The 16,888-nt window shown below is 28.2% G+C and overlaps 1 protein-coding gene across 4 annotated transcripts in view; it reads right to left on the reverse strand.

The window, feature by feature from the left end:
* Window positions 1-3,782: 3,782 nt before the first annotated feature.
* Obsc (Obscurin) overlaps window positions 3,783-16,888 on the reverse strand; it is a 185,041-nt gene continuing 171,935 nt past the window's right edge. For all 4 annotated transcript variants that reach the window (XM_067045343.1, XM_067045345.1, XM_067045344.1 and 1 more), the window contains 7 exons: window positions 16,230-16,407; window positions 12,183-12,350; window positions 11,859-11,979; window positions 10,107-10,287; window positions 7,599-7,824; window positions 7,282-7,387; window positions 3,783-4,090 (listed from right to left, as the gene is read on the reverse strand). In XM_067045343.1, the coding sequence (XP_066901444.1) occupies window positions 3,962-4,090; window positions 7,282-7,387; window positions 7,599-7,824; window positions 10,107-10,287; window positions 11,859-11,979; window positions 12,183-12,350; window positions 16,230-16,407 (1,109 nt within the window). In that variant the 3' untranslated portion in view covers window positions 3,783-3,961. The remainder of the gene's footprint in view (window positions 4,091-7,281; window positions 7,388-7,598; window positions 7,825-10,106; window positions 10,288-11,858; window positions 11,980-12,182; window positions 12,351-16,229; window positions 16,408-16,888) is intronic.

Here is a 16,888-nt window from a genome sequence, read left to right on the forward strand (position 1 = left end):
ATATATATTAGAAACCCATTTAATCATGCTAAATTCAGTATTTTGATTAACAACTTAGCCAAAATTTAGTTTTTAGAAATTTGAATCATTTTAATTTTAACTAACCAGAAGTCCTAGCTTAGGTCTTATGCAATTTTACTCACTTACAACTTTAGTTAAAAACAAAATTATTTTATTTGTGTTGGTCAAATTGTTTGGTTGAGATAGTCATAACGCAAACAACAAATGAGATGTGTATTGAAACATAAATTATAAGTTATGGTTATTAACATGAAAATGCTGTTAGCATAGAATTTTAAGTGTCAGACATTGAAAAGAATAACAATTTTTTTTTTTATTATATTTTATTTTCTTGGAACTTTTATAGTTCATCGTAAAGATGTAATTAAGGCTATGTTGGGTGGTGGTCAAAAAGTTTTTAAAATAGTGAAAAATTATTTACCAATGATGAAGACAATTACAAAGGGCAAAACTAATTAACAAAACTATAATGATAATTTGAGGTTTAAAAGCTTTTATACTCTAATTAGATAGACAAACATTAAAAACCCATAGTGCACTTAAAAAGGCTTGTGATAAGAAGGCAAAGGAACTGTGAAATTATATTAATATTAAAGCTTTCATTTTTATAAAGATTTTCAGGCCAAAAAATGTATTTCGAGTTCACAGACAAGATTTAACCACAACTAATGTATTAACAGGCGGTTTTACTGATAACTGAGGATTTTAATAACACAAAAAATAAATTCAATTGAAGGAAATTAATTTTTGGTAATGAATATTAAAAGCAGAGATGAGAAGAACATAATAAAATCATAAAATTGTTAATAAGACACATCCTTTATGGCAGTATCGCCATAATTGACACTTTTTTGAGAATAACCCATATAAGTAAGTTAATTATGGAATATATGAGTAAAAATTAATATTAAATCAGTAACTGAGTCTAAACTTAGGAGGCACGGTGACAACTTACCTAATATTCCAGCTCTCTTACTGTTAGTACATATTATAAACTGTAATTATTTAATATCTGCCTTTTTGTTTCAGTGTTTTTTACTGCCAATCTTGAGGTATTCTTGAGACAAACATAACTATGCCCCTTTTAGAAAAAATGGAAGAGCCACAAGCCTGCTTTTCCAAAAACAAAATTTGAATTCAAGAACCAAAAATAAAGCGAGTTAAATCATCTTAATATGATATTCCAACTAAAAATAGTTGTTTGATCTGTTCTGACTGAGATGACAATGGTTCGGAAATAGAATTTAGTGTAAATGACACAAACATTAAATTTCCATAAAAAAAATCCGTAGTAGTAATAAGGGCAACATTTAATAATCATAAAGAAATTTTGGATTAAAGTAAGTTTATACAATAAATCTTTAAGACATAGCTAGGAAGACATACCGAGTCACAGTGTGGGATTTTTACGCACTAAATCAACCTACCAACACTTTTTCTTTCCTCTTCACTAGACCACCATTAGTCATTACGTCATGAGTGCCAATATATGGTTTTCTTCTCAAATGGGACAGTTGTCAATAATATATCACTTCTTGTTTGTGTTTGTGTGTGTGTGTGTGTGTGTACTGGTTTTGTGTGTATAAGCAGGCATGTGCATGTGTAGTCATTATTTTTATCACAATAGTTCACTGAATATTTTTAACTAAATATAATATTTGTTAAACAATAATAACCAAAGGAATTATAATACCCAGTTAGGCTATGGCTTCAACTAGGTGACTTTTAAGTCACTAACAAAGCCTTTGGATGAAGAAAATGATGATCTGCAGGCACGTATCCCTCATAAGGGGGATCCTAAGGATGGAAAAGACAAGGATCTTCTTAAATTAAATTTCCAGAAAACCCACCAATGTCAGGGCATGTATTTTGTTTCAAGAGTGATTACGTTGCCAGGGTTAACAAGTATGTTAAAGCATCAGGTTAGCAACAACAAATCAGAAAAGGCGTCAAAGAGATTACAAAGACGCATTATTAAAAATAATAAACCAAAAACAAAAATTTGAAAATTGGTTGAATTGACCTTACTGTTTATTTATACATTTAAATTTATATAACGGTATACAAGTCCTATATTGTGTTGATATTCACTGAACAGCTTTGTACTGACTTTTTGTGTCAATATACAGAGCTAGTGCATTTCAACTGGAATTTTTTGGTGAAACAATAGAGAACGGAAAACTAATGTTGTTGATCCTTTACACTTGTGCAGGAGAAAAATTTAGAATGTGGAATTTCACATCTCATTTCTCTCATAGCATTTGATTCATTTGTATGGTAAAAAATAGCCACCCATTTCTTATGTCTCGAGAAATTTGTTGCTACTAAAAAAATGAAAATATTTAGAGGAGCAAGCAGTCTGGCATGGAGTTGATATCAATATAAATTTAGACTTGAATAATAATAAAAACTGAGCAATATCAATAATTCAACCGATCCACACCAATCTCATGTTATATACTTACATTTACATAAAAAAATCATGAAAATTGGAAGATCTTAGTAAACTATATACCAAGACTAAAATTATTAATTTTATTTTCATAATTAATCTGAAAAGTTTCGAGTTCCTTGTAGCTGGTGTATTCATAAGGAGATGAAATAAAAATGCTAACAGGTCTAGATTTTAAACAAAAAAGAAGGTAAATGACAAGTCGGTCACAAATAGAAAGCAGTAGCATGCAAAGTTCTTCTCAATATAATTCTTCCATTTACCCCACTAATTGTTTTTTGTGGAACCATTCACACATTTTAGTCCTTTAGATGTCTGAGGTCATTTTGCAGCCCTGATAGTGATTTAATATTTTTTTTTTCAATTCCACTAACTCAGGTTCAAAAAAATGACCACTGTGCACCAGTAGAAATTTATGTCGTTCAGGACCAACAAAATGAATCTCAACATTTCTACTCTGGCTAAAATAAATCAGTAAGCTTATATAAAATAACTTATGGAGTACATATGGGTGTTAAACCCCAACTAAACAACTGATTACAAAATCATTTGAATCTGTGTCAACTTTATTTTACAGTTCCAAGGATGTTATTTTTAAGTAAATTGATCGTTTTTATTGACAAAATTATATAAGGTGCAGTATTACATCTGATTATATTATAATGAATAATGATATTTGAAAAAGCAATAAATTGAACAGTATTATTTAAAAGAATAATTTATTGGGTGATATTTAAATATTTTTACATTTTCTAAATTTTGAAGTAATAAATATAAATAATTACATTTAGGAAAATCCATTTACATTATTACATATACAAACTGTTATGGTTTTTCATAACAATAAATAGTGGAATCTTTATATTACAAAGTTTCTACAAATGTATTCATTTCAACTTTTCAGGTTGATTTATAAATGCAGAATATATATAAAACATTAAAACAATATAGATATAAATTCCTGCTTTACTGTATTCAGAAAGAAAAACAAACTAAAAACACAGTAACTTTATTTTTCCTTTGACAGACTACCTTAATTATTAATATCTAAATAACCATTTTCTTCGAGTATATTTCTCTTGACAAACATCTACTATAAGTGGATTTCAATTTACCTTTTGGATGAATCACCAGATATGCTAACAGATTTTTAAAATAACCATCCTTTAAACAATTTGGAAATAAAAAATATGAAGACATATTTCAAAATCATTATTCCTCAATATTTGTTTCTTTAATAGCAAAGATAAATTCTACCATGCAAGAATTATAATTTAAAAAATAACATAAAGACCTTAAAATCAAGAAATTCAAGTCGTCAGTTAAAATTTATTTAAATTTGACAATCAAAGAAGGTATGAATATAACATAAATTATTCATCAAGAGAAATTAATTGTACCATAATTTTTTATAACTTAAAATTGTAAAAGCAGTCATCACATTTCAAAATATTTATAAAAAAACAAAAAACAATATTGTAAAATGGCTTAGAAATCTGTAGTAATCAGTTCTTCTTGAATACTGTTTGATCTTTGTAATTTTGCTAATAATGAAGTAAGACCTTGCAATGAACTTGATTCTTCACTGCGAGCTTGATGGTATTTTTCACTAAAATCCTGTAAATGAAACCAAAATATTAATATTAAAAATTCTGAGGGATTCTTAGGTTTTACATAAGAATAAGATCTGATAGACAATATTTGAGAAGTGATAAATTTAGATAGGACATTTTAAGTAACTATTGACATTGAAAAGATAATTATAGGATCTGAGGGAAAGGCTGTTGGTTAAAGATAGTAAAGTGTACATATTTCTTAATGATGAATTAGAAAGTTGTGATTTTTTAAATTATTCTATGGTTTTGTTTAATCCTATTTCAATGGTAAACCTTAACCTTAACTTTCTACAATCCTATACTAGCTCTACTCTTCATTATTATTATTATTATTATATGGGTGACAGACCATGGAGGTCTAAGTCCTCGCCCGATGTATTTCCTAATACATTCTTGATGTGGTTTTTGTAGGGTGGGTTCGTCACTCCCACGCCTATTTTTGTTAGTGCCACCCATTAGCTAACAGGTCTCACAAATGCCCGTGGGAGGTTGTGAGTAAGTTTTGTATTATTTTATTTATCCTTGAAAAAAGCCTGGATGGGACCAGGACTCGATCTGACAACCTTTGGGTTGGTAGACTGGTGTGTTGCCATGCTGCTACCACTGCCCCCCTACTCTTATTTACTCTTCATCACCCTACATAAATAAATACAATACTGTTAGATTAATTAGAAATTTTGTTTTTCTTTTTCTTTTTTCTCCATGACTCTGCCTTTTACCTCTCTCTCACTTTCCCTAAATTCCTAAACTCCAACTCAGTTCACTGTGTTGAGTTATTACTTCAGCAACTATTTTGATGAGTTTTATGTAGAATAGATTAGAAAATATGTATTTATTTACATATTCCATACCATAATATTATATACAAAGATACAAGACTGACATGGTTAAATACCATCTACCAGGGAGATTTTCTATGGATTATTGATCCAATTAGAAAAGTATATTTCTAATACAAAAATAACTTCTTCCAACCTTTTGTCACTCAAAATCTCAGTTATGCTTTTTCAGACAATATACATTCACTTAAATATTTTTTCCTACACAAATTCAAAACAGAGCACCAGGTTACTAAATGAAGCATGTTTTCATACTCCTTACTATTACACAAAGCATATGTATATATAATGTCTTTTGACCAAGGTTTATAATTTAAATTAAAAAATGTCACTAATTGTCCAAAATACTGTCTGAATCAATTCAATAGGATTCTATCATTTATGCACTTATAAAGTTTTTTTGTTTTTTTTTTTAATTTCTTTATTTTTTATAAAAATGAAGTTTTTTATACAACAAACGATAATCATTGTCTATTAAAGTTATTTTTAATCTTTTTTACAATTTTCTTTAACCTAATCAATTACAGTATGCATTTAACTTCCTTATGTTTCCATAGATTCAAAATCTTTATTGGATACACCCCCTAAATTATCAGCTAATTTTATTCATTTTTTATACCAGTTAAATTTTTAATAAGTTAAATTAAAAAAAATAAAACAAAATGTTTTTATTAGTTTTTTATATCTTCCCATGAGCACTGTGCTACTAACTCCCAGAATCCCGATTCCAATCTGGCTGGGGCAGATAATTACTTATTCTGTAACTCTAGCTGTGAATCAACTCTGTGAGTTTAGGAGCCCTCCTAGGGCACACCCAGCCTCTATAAATTGGGTACCCATCCTTGAGCAAAATATCTGGTAGTTGAGCGTGAGCTTGAACAAATCACCTCCATGTATAACCAATGATCAAAAACAATACATTCTTACAATGCACTGACCCTCTGACTATTCATGGGTTGTAGTGGTACAAATATCTTCTTCTAATAAAATTTTTGGTAAATGACTTTATCATATTTTAAAATTTGTATAATATAATTTACATGCAACTTCAAGGTAAAAAAAAATTAGTCTCTGTCTGTTTTTAAATAAAATATATAAAAAAGATTATTTATTATCAACCTGTGAATGCATTCTAATAGTTCATAATTACAGCATCCTCAGAATCACACACCATAGAACATAACAAAACCCACTACTGACTGAAATACCTAACACTTTGCCAATTTTTCTCTATTTCATTTTACTCTGTTTTCTTTTCTTTGCCATTTTCACATAAACCTTTTTGTGTGAAAGTTAAGTTTCTGTTTTTATTCTCTTTATAAACCTCCTTAGCTGTGTCTTATCACTTATGTATATATCTTATTTTCCTGATTTTTTATAATTTCTATTTTTGTGTACTTTTCTTTTATGTATTTTATGAAGGTTTAATAGGGATTCTTATGTTTCATTTTGACTCCTGATAATTATTTTCACCATACAGAATCTTTACTACTCAATAATAATTGTACCTTCATTATAAAAAATATGATTAAAATTTAAAACCTTTAAAAGTGTTTAACAGCTCAGCTATATTTAAAGTAATTAATAAATATTTTTTTTAAAGATTTTGTCAGAATAAACAAACATTGGTGTATTAAATAGCTATAAAACACAATGGGATACAACTGATTAAAATAATGAATTGTGAAATAATATATGAATTGTCCTGTGAGTTTCAAACTTATAGAAAATCATTTAATATTATCAATATCTAATAAATCAGATGAGTAATTTAAATGTCTCATACCATTTTTGAAGGAATGTTATGGAGTAGCATTCATCGGGGTGGGTAAGGAGTTAAAACCCTATTTATTAACTGTGACCAAAATAGTTTCCCAGAATGAGAAAAAAAGAGGTTAAAAGGTAAAGAAAAGCAAAGCTTTGATTAACTTGTTTTATGTATTATCATGACTAAGTTCATCAAGCAATGATTTAATTATTGCTACAAGAAAATGGATCATGGATAGTTCAGTTAGAAAATAGATACTTTGAATTGAAAGGTGAATGATTTTGAAATAGGTGCTTACTCCATAATCCATGACATTAGGTTAGATGCAATTTGTACTAATTCTGTTGCTGTGTATTTATACTACTAAAGAATGAACGTGAATCATTTCTTTAAAAAAAAATTATGGTAATTGTATATCAGTTATGTTTTGATAATACGATTTTCTATTTTACTCTTTCTCTGTTTTTGTGATTATATTATGTTGCAATTATTTTCAAAATCAAAATACATTGTAATTGTATAGAATAAATTTTTAAATAAAATAGTAATATTTTGGGGAACAAAGCTGATAATAGATAATACAACCTTCATTCTGCTACCAAGGAATACAGCTCTTTCCCTCCTCTTGATCATGTATTCTGATGGCAATAGCCATCTATGTTCATGACATTCCTCAGCACTTGGACGCTTGCTAAAATGAAAATGAGTACATAAGTTTTGAAAAATAAAGTCACTAAGAATCAAAAACAGAATATAAATCCAATGATAATTTAAAATTTATTTTATTTAATGACTAAACTAAATGGCTACTTTGATATCTTACTAATATAAAAGTAAAAGATTTATCATTAAATTAATATTTTCAATTAATAATAATTTATGAGGAGTCTTAATATTCTTACTTGGGAGCACGTTTAAATAAAAGCATAAGGAACCTTGTTGCTTCTTGAGTTAACTCTTTATACAAGTGTTCAAATCTGTACCGCACAAAATTTATATTTTGTCTAGTTTCACCAACACTTTCACCAAGGAATGGAGACACTCCAGACAACATTACATAAGTGAGAACACCAACTGACCAAATATCAGACTGAGGATAAGCTGGCTCCTGGCAGAGTACTTCTGGTGCTGTAAATAAAATAAAATAAAGTTATTTTAGCATTATAATAAAAAAAAAAGTCTTATGGAATTTGGAAGTTTGAAGCTGATACAATTTACAATTTTTTAGGTTTATTGGTATTTTTTTTCATTTTACATAATATTCCTCTTTGAATTAACAAAACCAGTTTTATTAGCTAATTATAATTTTTACTAATACTAAGAAATCAACATCATAAAGTAATACTTCTTATTGTCTTATTCTTTTATTGTTATTATACTTAGTTTTGTTTATTTTTGCATGATTGAGCATTAAAATAGGTTTCCACTATAATTTGTAAGGCCAACGGACCAGCGATGTTTTGCACTAATGCTGTATTGTATTTTGAGCTATTTAAGGTGATAAACAAATGATAATGATAGGCTTAGCAAACCAAAAGGTTCAATACCAACACCACCATAACAATCGCTACCCATATGGGTCATTCTCACAGGAAGCAACAATTTGATCAGAGCATTTTCCACACATCATTATAATTTTTTGGAATCAAAAATTTTGTTTATCCATATACCCAACTTAATTTAGAATAACTTTTTTTTATTTTTACAATGAATAAGTTTTAAACAGAAAGAAAATTTTTTTGTCAAGTCTATTCTTCATTCTCTGTCCATCTCCGATGTTATAAACTTTCAAGCTCTGAATAAAGTTTTTCCTATAGAGATCTAGAGATAACATCTTATTGCACCTCCATATACCTATATATATAATTCAGTCTAGGTTTTTATTTTTTATTTTTTATTTTAAGTAAATTTCTTTAAAAAATCAAAAGACAAATATATTTGTCCAGTACTGTTGCTTGTATCAACTCGAATTTTGGAGATTACAGCTGTTTTTCCTTCTTTGGTTTCTCAACTGTCGACAACACTTGCTGGAATGGTTCTAGTTGCTTACACAGAATCACCAGAAATCACATTGTCTTGATGATGATAGATTTTTTTCTTTTAGCCAGTTAGAACTCATGAAAATATTTTTAATTCGTTTATAATGTTTTGAGAATTGGTAGGAATAAAGTAAAAAAAAATTGGACCTCCAATTTTCCAATCCATTCTTGTTCCACTGATGGACAGGGGATGATGATGGTGACAATAATAAACATTCTAATGGATCTTTTATTTGATTCTAAACATTCATAGCCACCTGGAGGGTAATAAAAATAAACCTTTATATTTTGAAAAAGTTTTTAATATTATTTCAAAAACTTATTTCATGAAAATAAGGCAAAATAATGTGGATTCCTGTAATGAAAACTTTAATAGTCTTGTAAATTCTAACTTTTAGGTTTCTGGAAAGTAAAAATTTTAAAAATGTATTCAGTCTGCTTTTCTTTACAAGTGTAAACAGGAAATTATGTTGAAAAAAGACCAACTCATCAAGGTCTTCAAAAAAATAGTGTTTATTTACGATCAATTTTAAGATTAAATTTATTTTTAAAATTCTAATGTATTCGAAATTGAGGTAAAATTTAAGGTTTTTTTTTGTTATCTTAAATACTATCAATTTTAAAAAGCGTGCTTACGCTTACATTTATTTTAACTTTTGGAATATCATACATATTGAGGTCCAAGACAATTCTTTGCAGCCTATATTATTTTTAAAAATATAGTATTTTTGAAAAAGGCAGTAGTTTAATTTGAATAAATAACAAAAATGAATAAATGGAACAAATTGTATTATTAAAAATAATTAAATATGAAACATTTACGTTTATATAATATTTTTGTAATACTGCAATATTAATAATTTATAACTTTTTAATGTTATTCAAATAACATAGATGCCCATCCAGAGAAAACAAGGCACTTTCTGCCTCCTCAATATTTCATGAAGTGGATCAGAATGTCACATATCTTACATATTCGTAGTCAATGTTTCAGTCATTTACTTAAAAATAACCCATACAAAATTTGAATGAATAGTACATGAAATAATGAGACCTTATTTAACAGAAAATAATGAGATTTCCAATAATAATGGGAATAAACAAAAATTTTCTCAATAGTGAATTGATATCAATTTTCTTTTTATTGCTCTCTATAACTTTCCACCTCCATATTGCATAATAATTCACTCAGTATATTATTTGTTTCAAGTTAAATACAGATGACGGTGCTACTCCTTTCTGTATGACATAGTCTTGTAATTCTGTTATGTTACACAAACCTTCACCCCTCTAATATTTACGAAGTGCTGGTGTATGTCTAACTTCTAAGATTATTTATGCTTATTTATCACACATTAATTGAATTTTTACCTGAAAATTCAACTGATCCTTGGAATTTTACAACATTTCCCAATTTACTAACTTTTTGGGCACATCCAAAATCCACCAACTTAACTTGAAGACTGTGTAAAGAAGCAATGACAACATTATCTGGCTGCAGATCAAGATGACAATATCCTCTCCAATGAAGATATTGTAGCCCATCAAGTATCTAATAAAGAACAGAAATTGTGTAAACATTTAATATATTTGTCATTACTATCATATATATATATAATACATTATATTTTCTGTAGTTATATAAATGTTCACTGCTAAGTGTACAATGGAGTGAATGATTAATTTAAAATTCTAAATGCATTTTAAGCAAAAGTATTTACATATATACACAATATACATAGTGAGTTTATTACAAATGAGTTATCTTTTAAATTATAAACACATATAAAAGGACATTTTCTTAAGACATGAAGCTAATATATAACATATACTGGATTTCCAAAGCAGTATTAGGATCAATTGAAACTGAATAACTGAATAAATAAAAACTGAATAACAATTGAAACTGAATAATATTAACACCAGTATAAGAAGAATGATGAATGGAGCATCAAAGGATCCTAAAGTTTTCATGTAGTTTATTTCTTCGTAAGCTGTCTTATACTTTTTATACAAGGTATGGTGCAGATTTACATTACATTTCTTATGCATGTTCTTGATCCTTATGGTGTAATAGAACCAACAATTGTAGTCACATACAATTTTTCTGCATTATTGTTTTGGCTCAAGCCTTCCGTTGCAGACCTATACAATCCCAGAGTAGAAAACGTCAGGATTCATTAATCAATGCTGTTGTGAAATAAATATTGACTGACAAAGGTGGGAATTGAACCCACAAACTACTAAATCAGCTACTCTGGGATCCTTACCAAAACGGTGCTCAGCTATCACATCCTCTTTCTGCATTATTATTATTCTTTTAAGTTAAAGAAGGAAACATACTACACAAATTTTGTATAATAGTGTTATTCTGTTCTGTTTTTGGGAGTTCAATTTACCATCGTTTTTATGCATTGGTATAATTATAGCTGTACAGGATTTTTCAGACATTTCTTTCTTGTTCCATATTTTAGAAATATGTTCATAGATCTCACAACACTCCATTTAATATCCTCCCCAATTTAACCATCTTAGCAAAAATCTCATTGATTCCTGGCACTTATATAATTTAACTTTCCTATTACTTCTTCCACTTTCAATTCTTCTGAATCTAGATGTTCTAGGGTAACATCCTCTTTTTTATGTCAGATTAATGATAAATTATACAAAATGGAATCTCTTTTGACTTTCCTGAGTCAAGTTCAAGGAATAACTAAAATGACATCTCTAACTTTCTGAAATTTCCTTCAACCTTTTGTTAAAGAAGGTTCTTGTCTTTGCAAAATCCTTTCATAAACATTTTTAACCTGTTACAACAATCTTTCTGTTTCTAACCTCCAAATCCTCTCATTGTTTTTAAATCAACTTTTTTTTTTTTACTTTAGTATAATGTTTGGTTAGTATCTTTCTTTCTTATGGTTTTATACATTTAGTCTAGTTATTTCCAATAATATCTTCCTGTGTTTATTCTTTTTTTCCATACAAAAAAATCTTACATTCCTGATTAGTAATATGGAAAATGGAAAGAATAACCAGTGATTTGACCAGGAACAACAGCTTTAACAAAGTAATATCAAATATATACTATATACAAATTATTAATCATGAACACTAGAGATTTACCTGTGTAACAATAGTGGCTACCATCTGTTCTGTATATTCATGCCTACTTGCAAGGAAAGTAACAACGTCTGCTCCTTGTAGTTTTTCTAATATGAAAACACAATATGGATCATCAAGGGGCCTGAAAATAGAGATAAAATTGATTCATTAAAATGAAGAGTTTGACTATAAGTAAAATAGACCTGTTTTCATTAGCAAGAGGCTATTATATAGTACTAAGAAAGATGAATTGAACCATAATAACTTAATTACTAAATGACTAATTATTCTGTCCATATTGGCATAAACAGAAGTTAATTATAAGGAACTTATAATAAAACTTACATATATGCTTCTAACAATGTAGCAATTCTTTCATGTCTCAATGTTCTTAAAGCTTCAAACTCCAATGCAACTTTTTCCTTAGAGCTTTCACAATTATCCAAAAATTTTGCAACTGTCATCTGATCATTAGTTTTATCAATACCTTTCACCACAATTGAAAACCTTCCTCTGTAACAATTTGAAAATCTTAACATATAAAACCCATTACGAGATATAGAGAACAAGTAATAAAAATCATTAAGGCCTAAGAAAGACTCAAGCTGCAAGTAGGTAAGATAAAATCCAAAGCGAACTTCAAAAAGAAGATGTTATATCCACTTTATAATAGTAGCGCTTAGAGTCCCACAAAAAGTAAATAAATGTAAGTATATTAAAATATATGATGTTCAGAATAAGGGGTGAGAAAAAACAATTAACATTAAAGTATTCACCCAAAAATGTTAAGACATATGAAAATAGTTATATAATATATTGTATTTGGGTATAAGATTTATTCATCTTCATTACTGATATTCATTATGTAATTAAAAAATTCATATTGTTTGTACATCTTTTCAATAGTTGGTTTCATATTCCATTCAGATACTATGTTGTTGTTTTGTGCCACCCTTTCAAGATATAGTTTATTGCATGAAAAATTTTATATATATTTTTTCCAAAATTTCCTCAATGTTTGATCTTCCTTTGCCCTTCAATTGATTGGACAAATCTAACTACTTTAATGGAAATTAAAGTATAGTTACTAGTCAAAATTGATGAGTCTGGCAAGTATAGTTAAGGGTAATAAAAAATGGTAGTTGTTTCAAAATATTAAAGAAATGCTGATTTTTCATTCAGAGCTCCATATCTATAAAAACACTTACAACAATAGAAAACCTCATAGTACATCATTTAAACTAAAGCAAATTTTCTAAAATATGAGCCCTATTAGAGCTGTTTACACACAATAGTTCCCAAGATACAGTTTTTTAGAACAACATTTCATAACAATTACTACCCTAACGAAGATAATTGTCATAAACTACCTTTATAGTATAATAAACTAGCTTTAATATGAGTGCTAACAGACATCTTTATGTCTAATCGTTCCTGAGATATAGTTTTTCATAAACCAAACGTTTTGTCCAAACAACTAAGAAACCAACATCTTGATTTAGGACATCAAGCTCCGGCAATCTAACAGCTAATTCATAAACTGTTGGGGTACAGAACCACTGGGTAAAGAAAGTCCGCTGGACAAGATACTCTCTGACCTCAGAGCACTAGTACTCTTTTAACTTGTGTTTAATAAAGGCATTATGAGATTATAATTCCACACAAAACCCAAGCAGAGGAGGAGAGGAAAGAGAACAAGACTGAAGAACAAGCTTCATAGAAACCTTAAATAGTCTACCACTAATCATCAGCAAAATAAAATTGTAATATATTTTATTATTCTATACTATTTCACATTTACACTTCAGCTGCCATAATTTAATTTAACCACAAACCATACTAAACCACTTTATATTCCCCTTACGGCCTAAACCCCATACAATCAGTTGTTTTTTTAATTTTATTTAATCAAGAATTAGAGGTTTTATCTCCCTTTTGTATAATATTTAATTTACTTCAATCCATTACAAACACAGTTCAAATCACTTTTACCAGCAATAGCCATCATTTATAATTAATTTTGATAATAACCTCCTCCCCCCAGACAGAGAATACTAGAATTAAACACCTACAATCATACATAACATAAACCACTTCATAGCACATTTAACTAGTTTTAATTTGAGTGCTTATAAACGTCTGTACGTCTAATGATTCATAAGATATAGATTTCCCAAAATAAATTCACTAACTAATGATTTTTCAGTACATTTTTTATGAAAGGTTGCTTCTTGACAAATTATATCTCAGGAACTATTGAACATAAATAGCTCTTTTAGGGCTAATATTTTAGCACATTTACTCTTCTTTAAATAATCTTCTATTAGATTTTTTTTTGTTGTTTTTTTGTGTTGTAGGTAGTTTTGAAGCCATGGAAAATTGAATTAAATTAAATGAAAAATTAACTTTTTTTTTAAACGTTTTGCAACACTTGCCGTTTTTTATTTCCACTAACTAGTGTTGGCAAACTCATCAATTTTGACTTGTAACTATACATAGTTTTCATTAAAGTAATAAAATTTTGGTGAAATAACTGTCTTTTTTCTCCTCTTAGTCTTTTGGGCTATTAGATAATGAAGTTAGTTATACAACCTTAATTCATCCGTTATAGAATGCTTAAGGAGTTAGGAGGCACATAAATATTATATGCTTAGATGAAACTCACATATGTGTTGAAGATGGATGGCTTGAATTTTTATCAAGAATTAAGAAAAGTTAATGGTGATTTAAAAAGAAAAGGTATGGTGTTTTTATCCAATCATTTTTTTAATATCTTGGAAATAAAACAGTTGTCTAACCAGTCTCAAAAAAGGTATTGTGTCATCTATACTTTTTTATACTGATAATGTAGCGGTTATGTTGACATCAACCCCCTTCAAAGTTCCTGGATTTTCAGAATGGTAGATCTAAAATAACTTCAGTTTATAGCCAGAAATATTTCCAAACAATGAGATTATTTCTCGATTTATAAATGCTTTAAAACGGGACATGTTCTTAGCTTCTTTTTGAAATATATATCCATTCAATTAACTAATAATAACTTCTAACTGAAAATAATTAACACCATTTCCAAATTATCTTTAAATATCTCAGCAGGTTTGAAATCTGCAACTGCTTTCTCTCCACAAATCTCCACACAATGACAGTTTTCATATTTTTGAAGATCTGATTACAGCTTTCACCCTCCTGCGAATCTTTGAAAGGACTACGTGCTTTTGTCTTGACAGTTATGAACAATAGAAACAATTATTGTCTAATAAATCCTGCTTACAAGTCTTTGAAAAATTTTCCATTTTTTTTTTTTGTGATCATTGATTTCACTAATACAGATTTTTCATTGCTCCCAAAATTCATTCTTTATCCTTTACTATAAATAAAATATTGAATGGAATAATTTAAATATCCGTGACAGGTCTGAACCTACATATATGGTCTTTTTCTTATTTTATATATTATTATTTATATTATTCTAAAAGTAAAACTTTTTGTTAAAATTTAAACTGTAAGTAAATGACAAATCCACACAATAAATAACTGATAGACATTAGGACATAAGGTAACGGAATGGATTGTATCATTCATATGTATAACAAAATTGCTTGAAGCATCTTGTTTACACCAGGAGCATGCAACTAATGACAAAAAAAATGTTTTTCATTGTAAGTCCAATAAGGTTTTAAGTCAAGGTGTTCATAAGTCAAGAACTAACTGTAAAGGTTTTTGAGTAAAAATTTTCAATTTATTTTTGAATAGTTTTATCAGTGAAACAACTTCATATTTATATTTTATAGTTTCAGATATCAGTTCATAATTTAAACAGAATGAATTCTTCCCAATTACAAAGAGTTAACAATATGAAATTAAAAAAATAATTGATACAGGAAAACTTTAATATAACTTAACACTGGTTAGGGTCCTGCCATTGACAGGTGACAGAAGATGAAAGAGCTGACTTTTTGTACACTAGGACCTTATGTCTTTTAGTTGTGATATATTATTCAAGCAAACTTAAGAAACTAAGGTATACTTTAAAGCAGCAATAAATTTTTTCAATGAACATTTATTTCTGAAATATAAAAAAGTATTTGATGTTTCAAAATAAGAGTTTTGATTTCTGTGTTCCATTAATTTTTGGCTTAGTTAAATTACTTATGTTGTGAAAAAATAGTCATATAAATGATACTGAGAAACAATAATTGTCCAAATTTGAAATGAAATAACACTTTTTTTCTTCTTAAATGCATGTAAAAAGAAATATTCCTGTTAATTTCTATAAAATGTTTGTATGTAAAAATAAAATAGGTTAGTTTCAATTTTAGAATACAAATCAGTCAGAATTAGTTTAAAATTTAAATTACTTATGATTACCATTTAGGTAAAAGAAATGCCTACCTTGTTATTTCTGAAATGAATTGATATTTACTGAATGGACTTTGCTTAGTCCATTGCACAGGATTCCTTTCTATGGAGTAATCAAGAAGAGATGTTTTAGGCTTACTTACATCATCAACCATTTCACTGATAGCTTGCAGATGTTTCATTGTGTTCGGTAAATTAATTGGTTCAGAACCTGAAATTTCAAAACAAAAGAAATCAATATTAATACTGATACTATTAACCTTTTAAATTGGATTAATAACAAATTTTGATGAAATTTATTATATAATATACTGACAAGCCAAAGAAGACAATTGATAGGTGGTGGTGTATCTGAATTCAACAATAGGTACATTTCTTGAAGGGAAGTAGGATGGATGAGGAAATGAGTTAAAAGTACAGTAGAGGAGGCTGTTTAACAATACCTAATTTTTTAGATGAACTGACTGTAAATATTTGTAAAGGACATCAAACAAAAATAATAGTATCATAAACTAATTAGTAACTTCAGTAAACATCACAAGAAAAGTATAAACAGAATTAAAGACAAACAAAGTCACATGTTATTTGGCCAATCTGTCCCTTCACTTAAAATGGGAACTAGGGCCAGAACATCACTATTATTTCTACTATTTAATGACTTTAACTGATAGAAACTATATTGCATTGAATAA

This window comes from Halyomorpha halys, unplaced genomic scaffold (genome assembly GCF_000696795.3).
Source record: "Halyomorpha halys isolate HHAL.00 unplaced genomic scaffold, Hhal_1.1 Scaffold179.1, whole genome shotgun sequence".
Classification (NCBI taxonomy): Eukaryota; Metazoa; Arthropoda; class Insecta; order Hemiptera; family Pentatomidae; genus Halyomorpha; species Halyomorpha halys.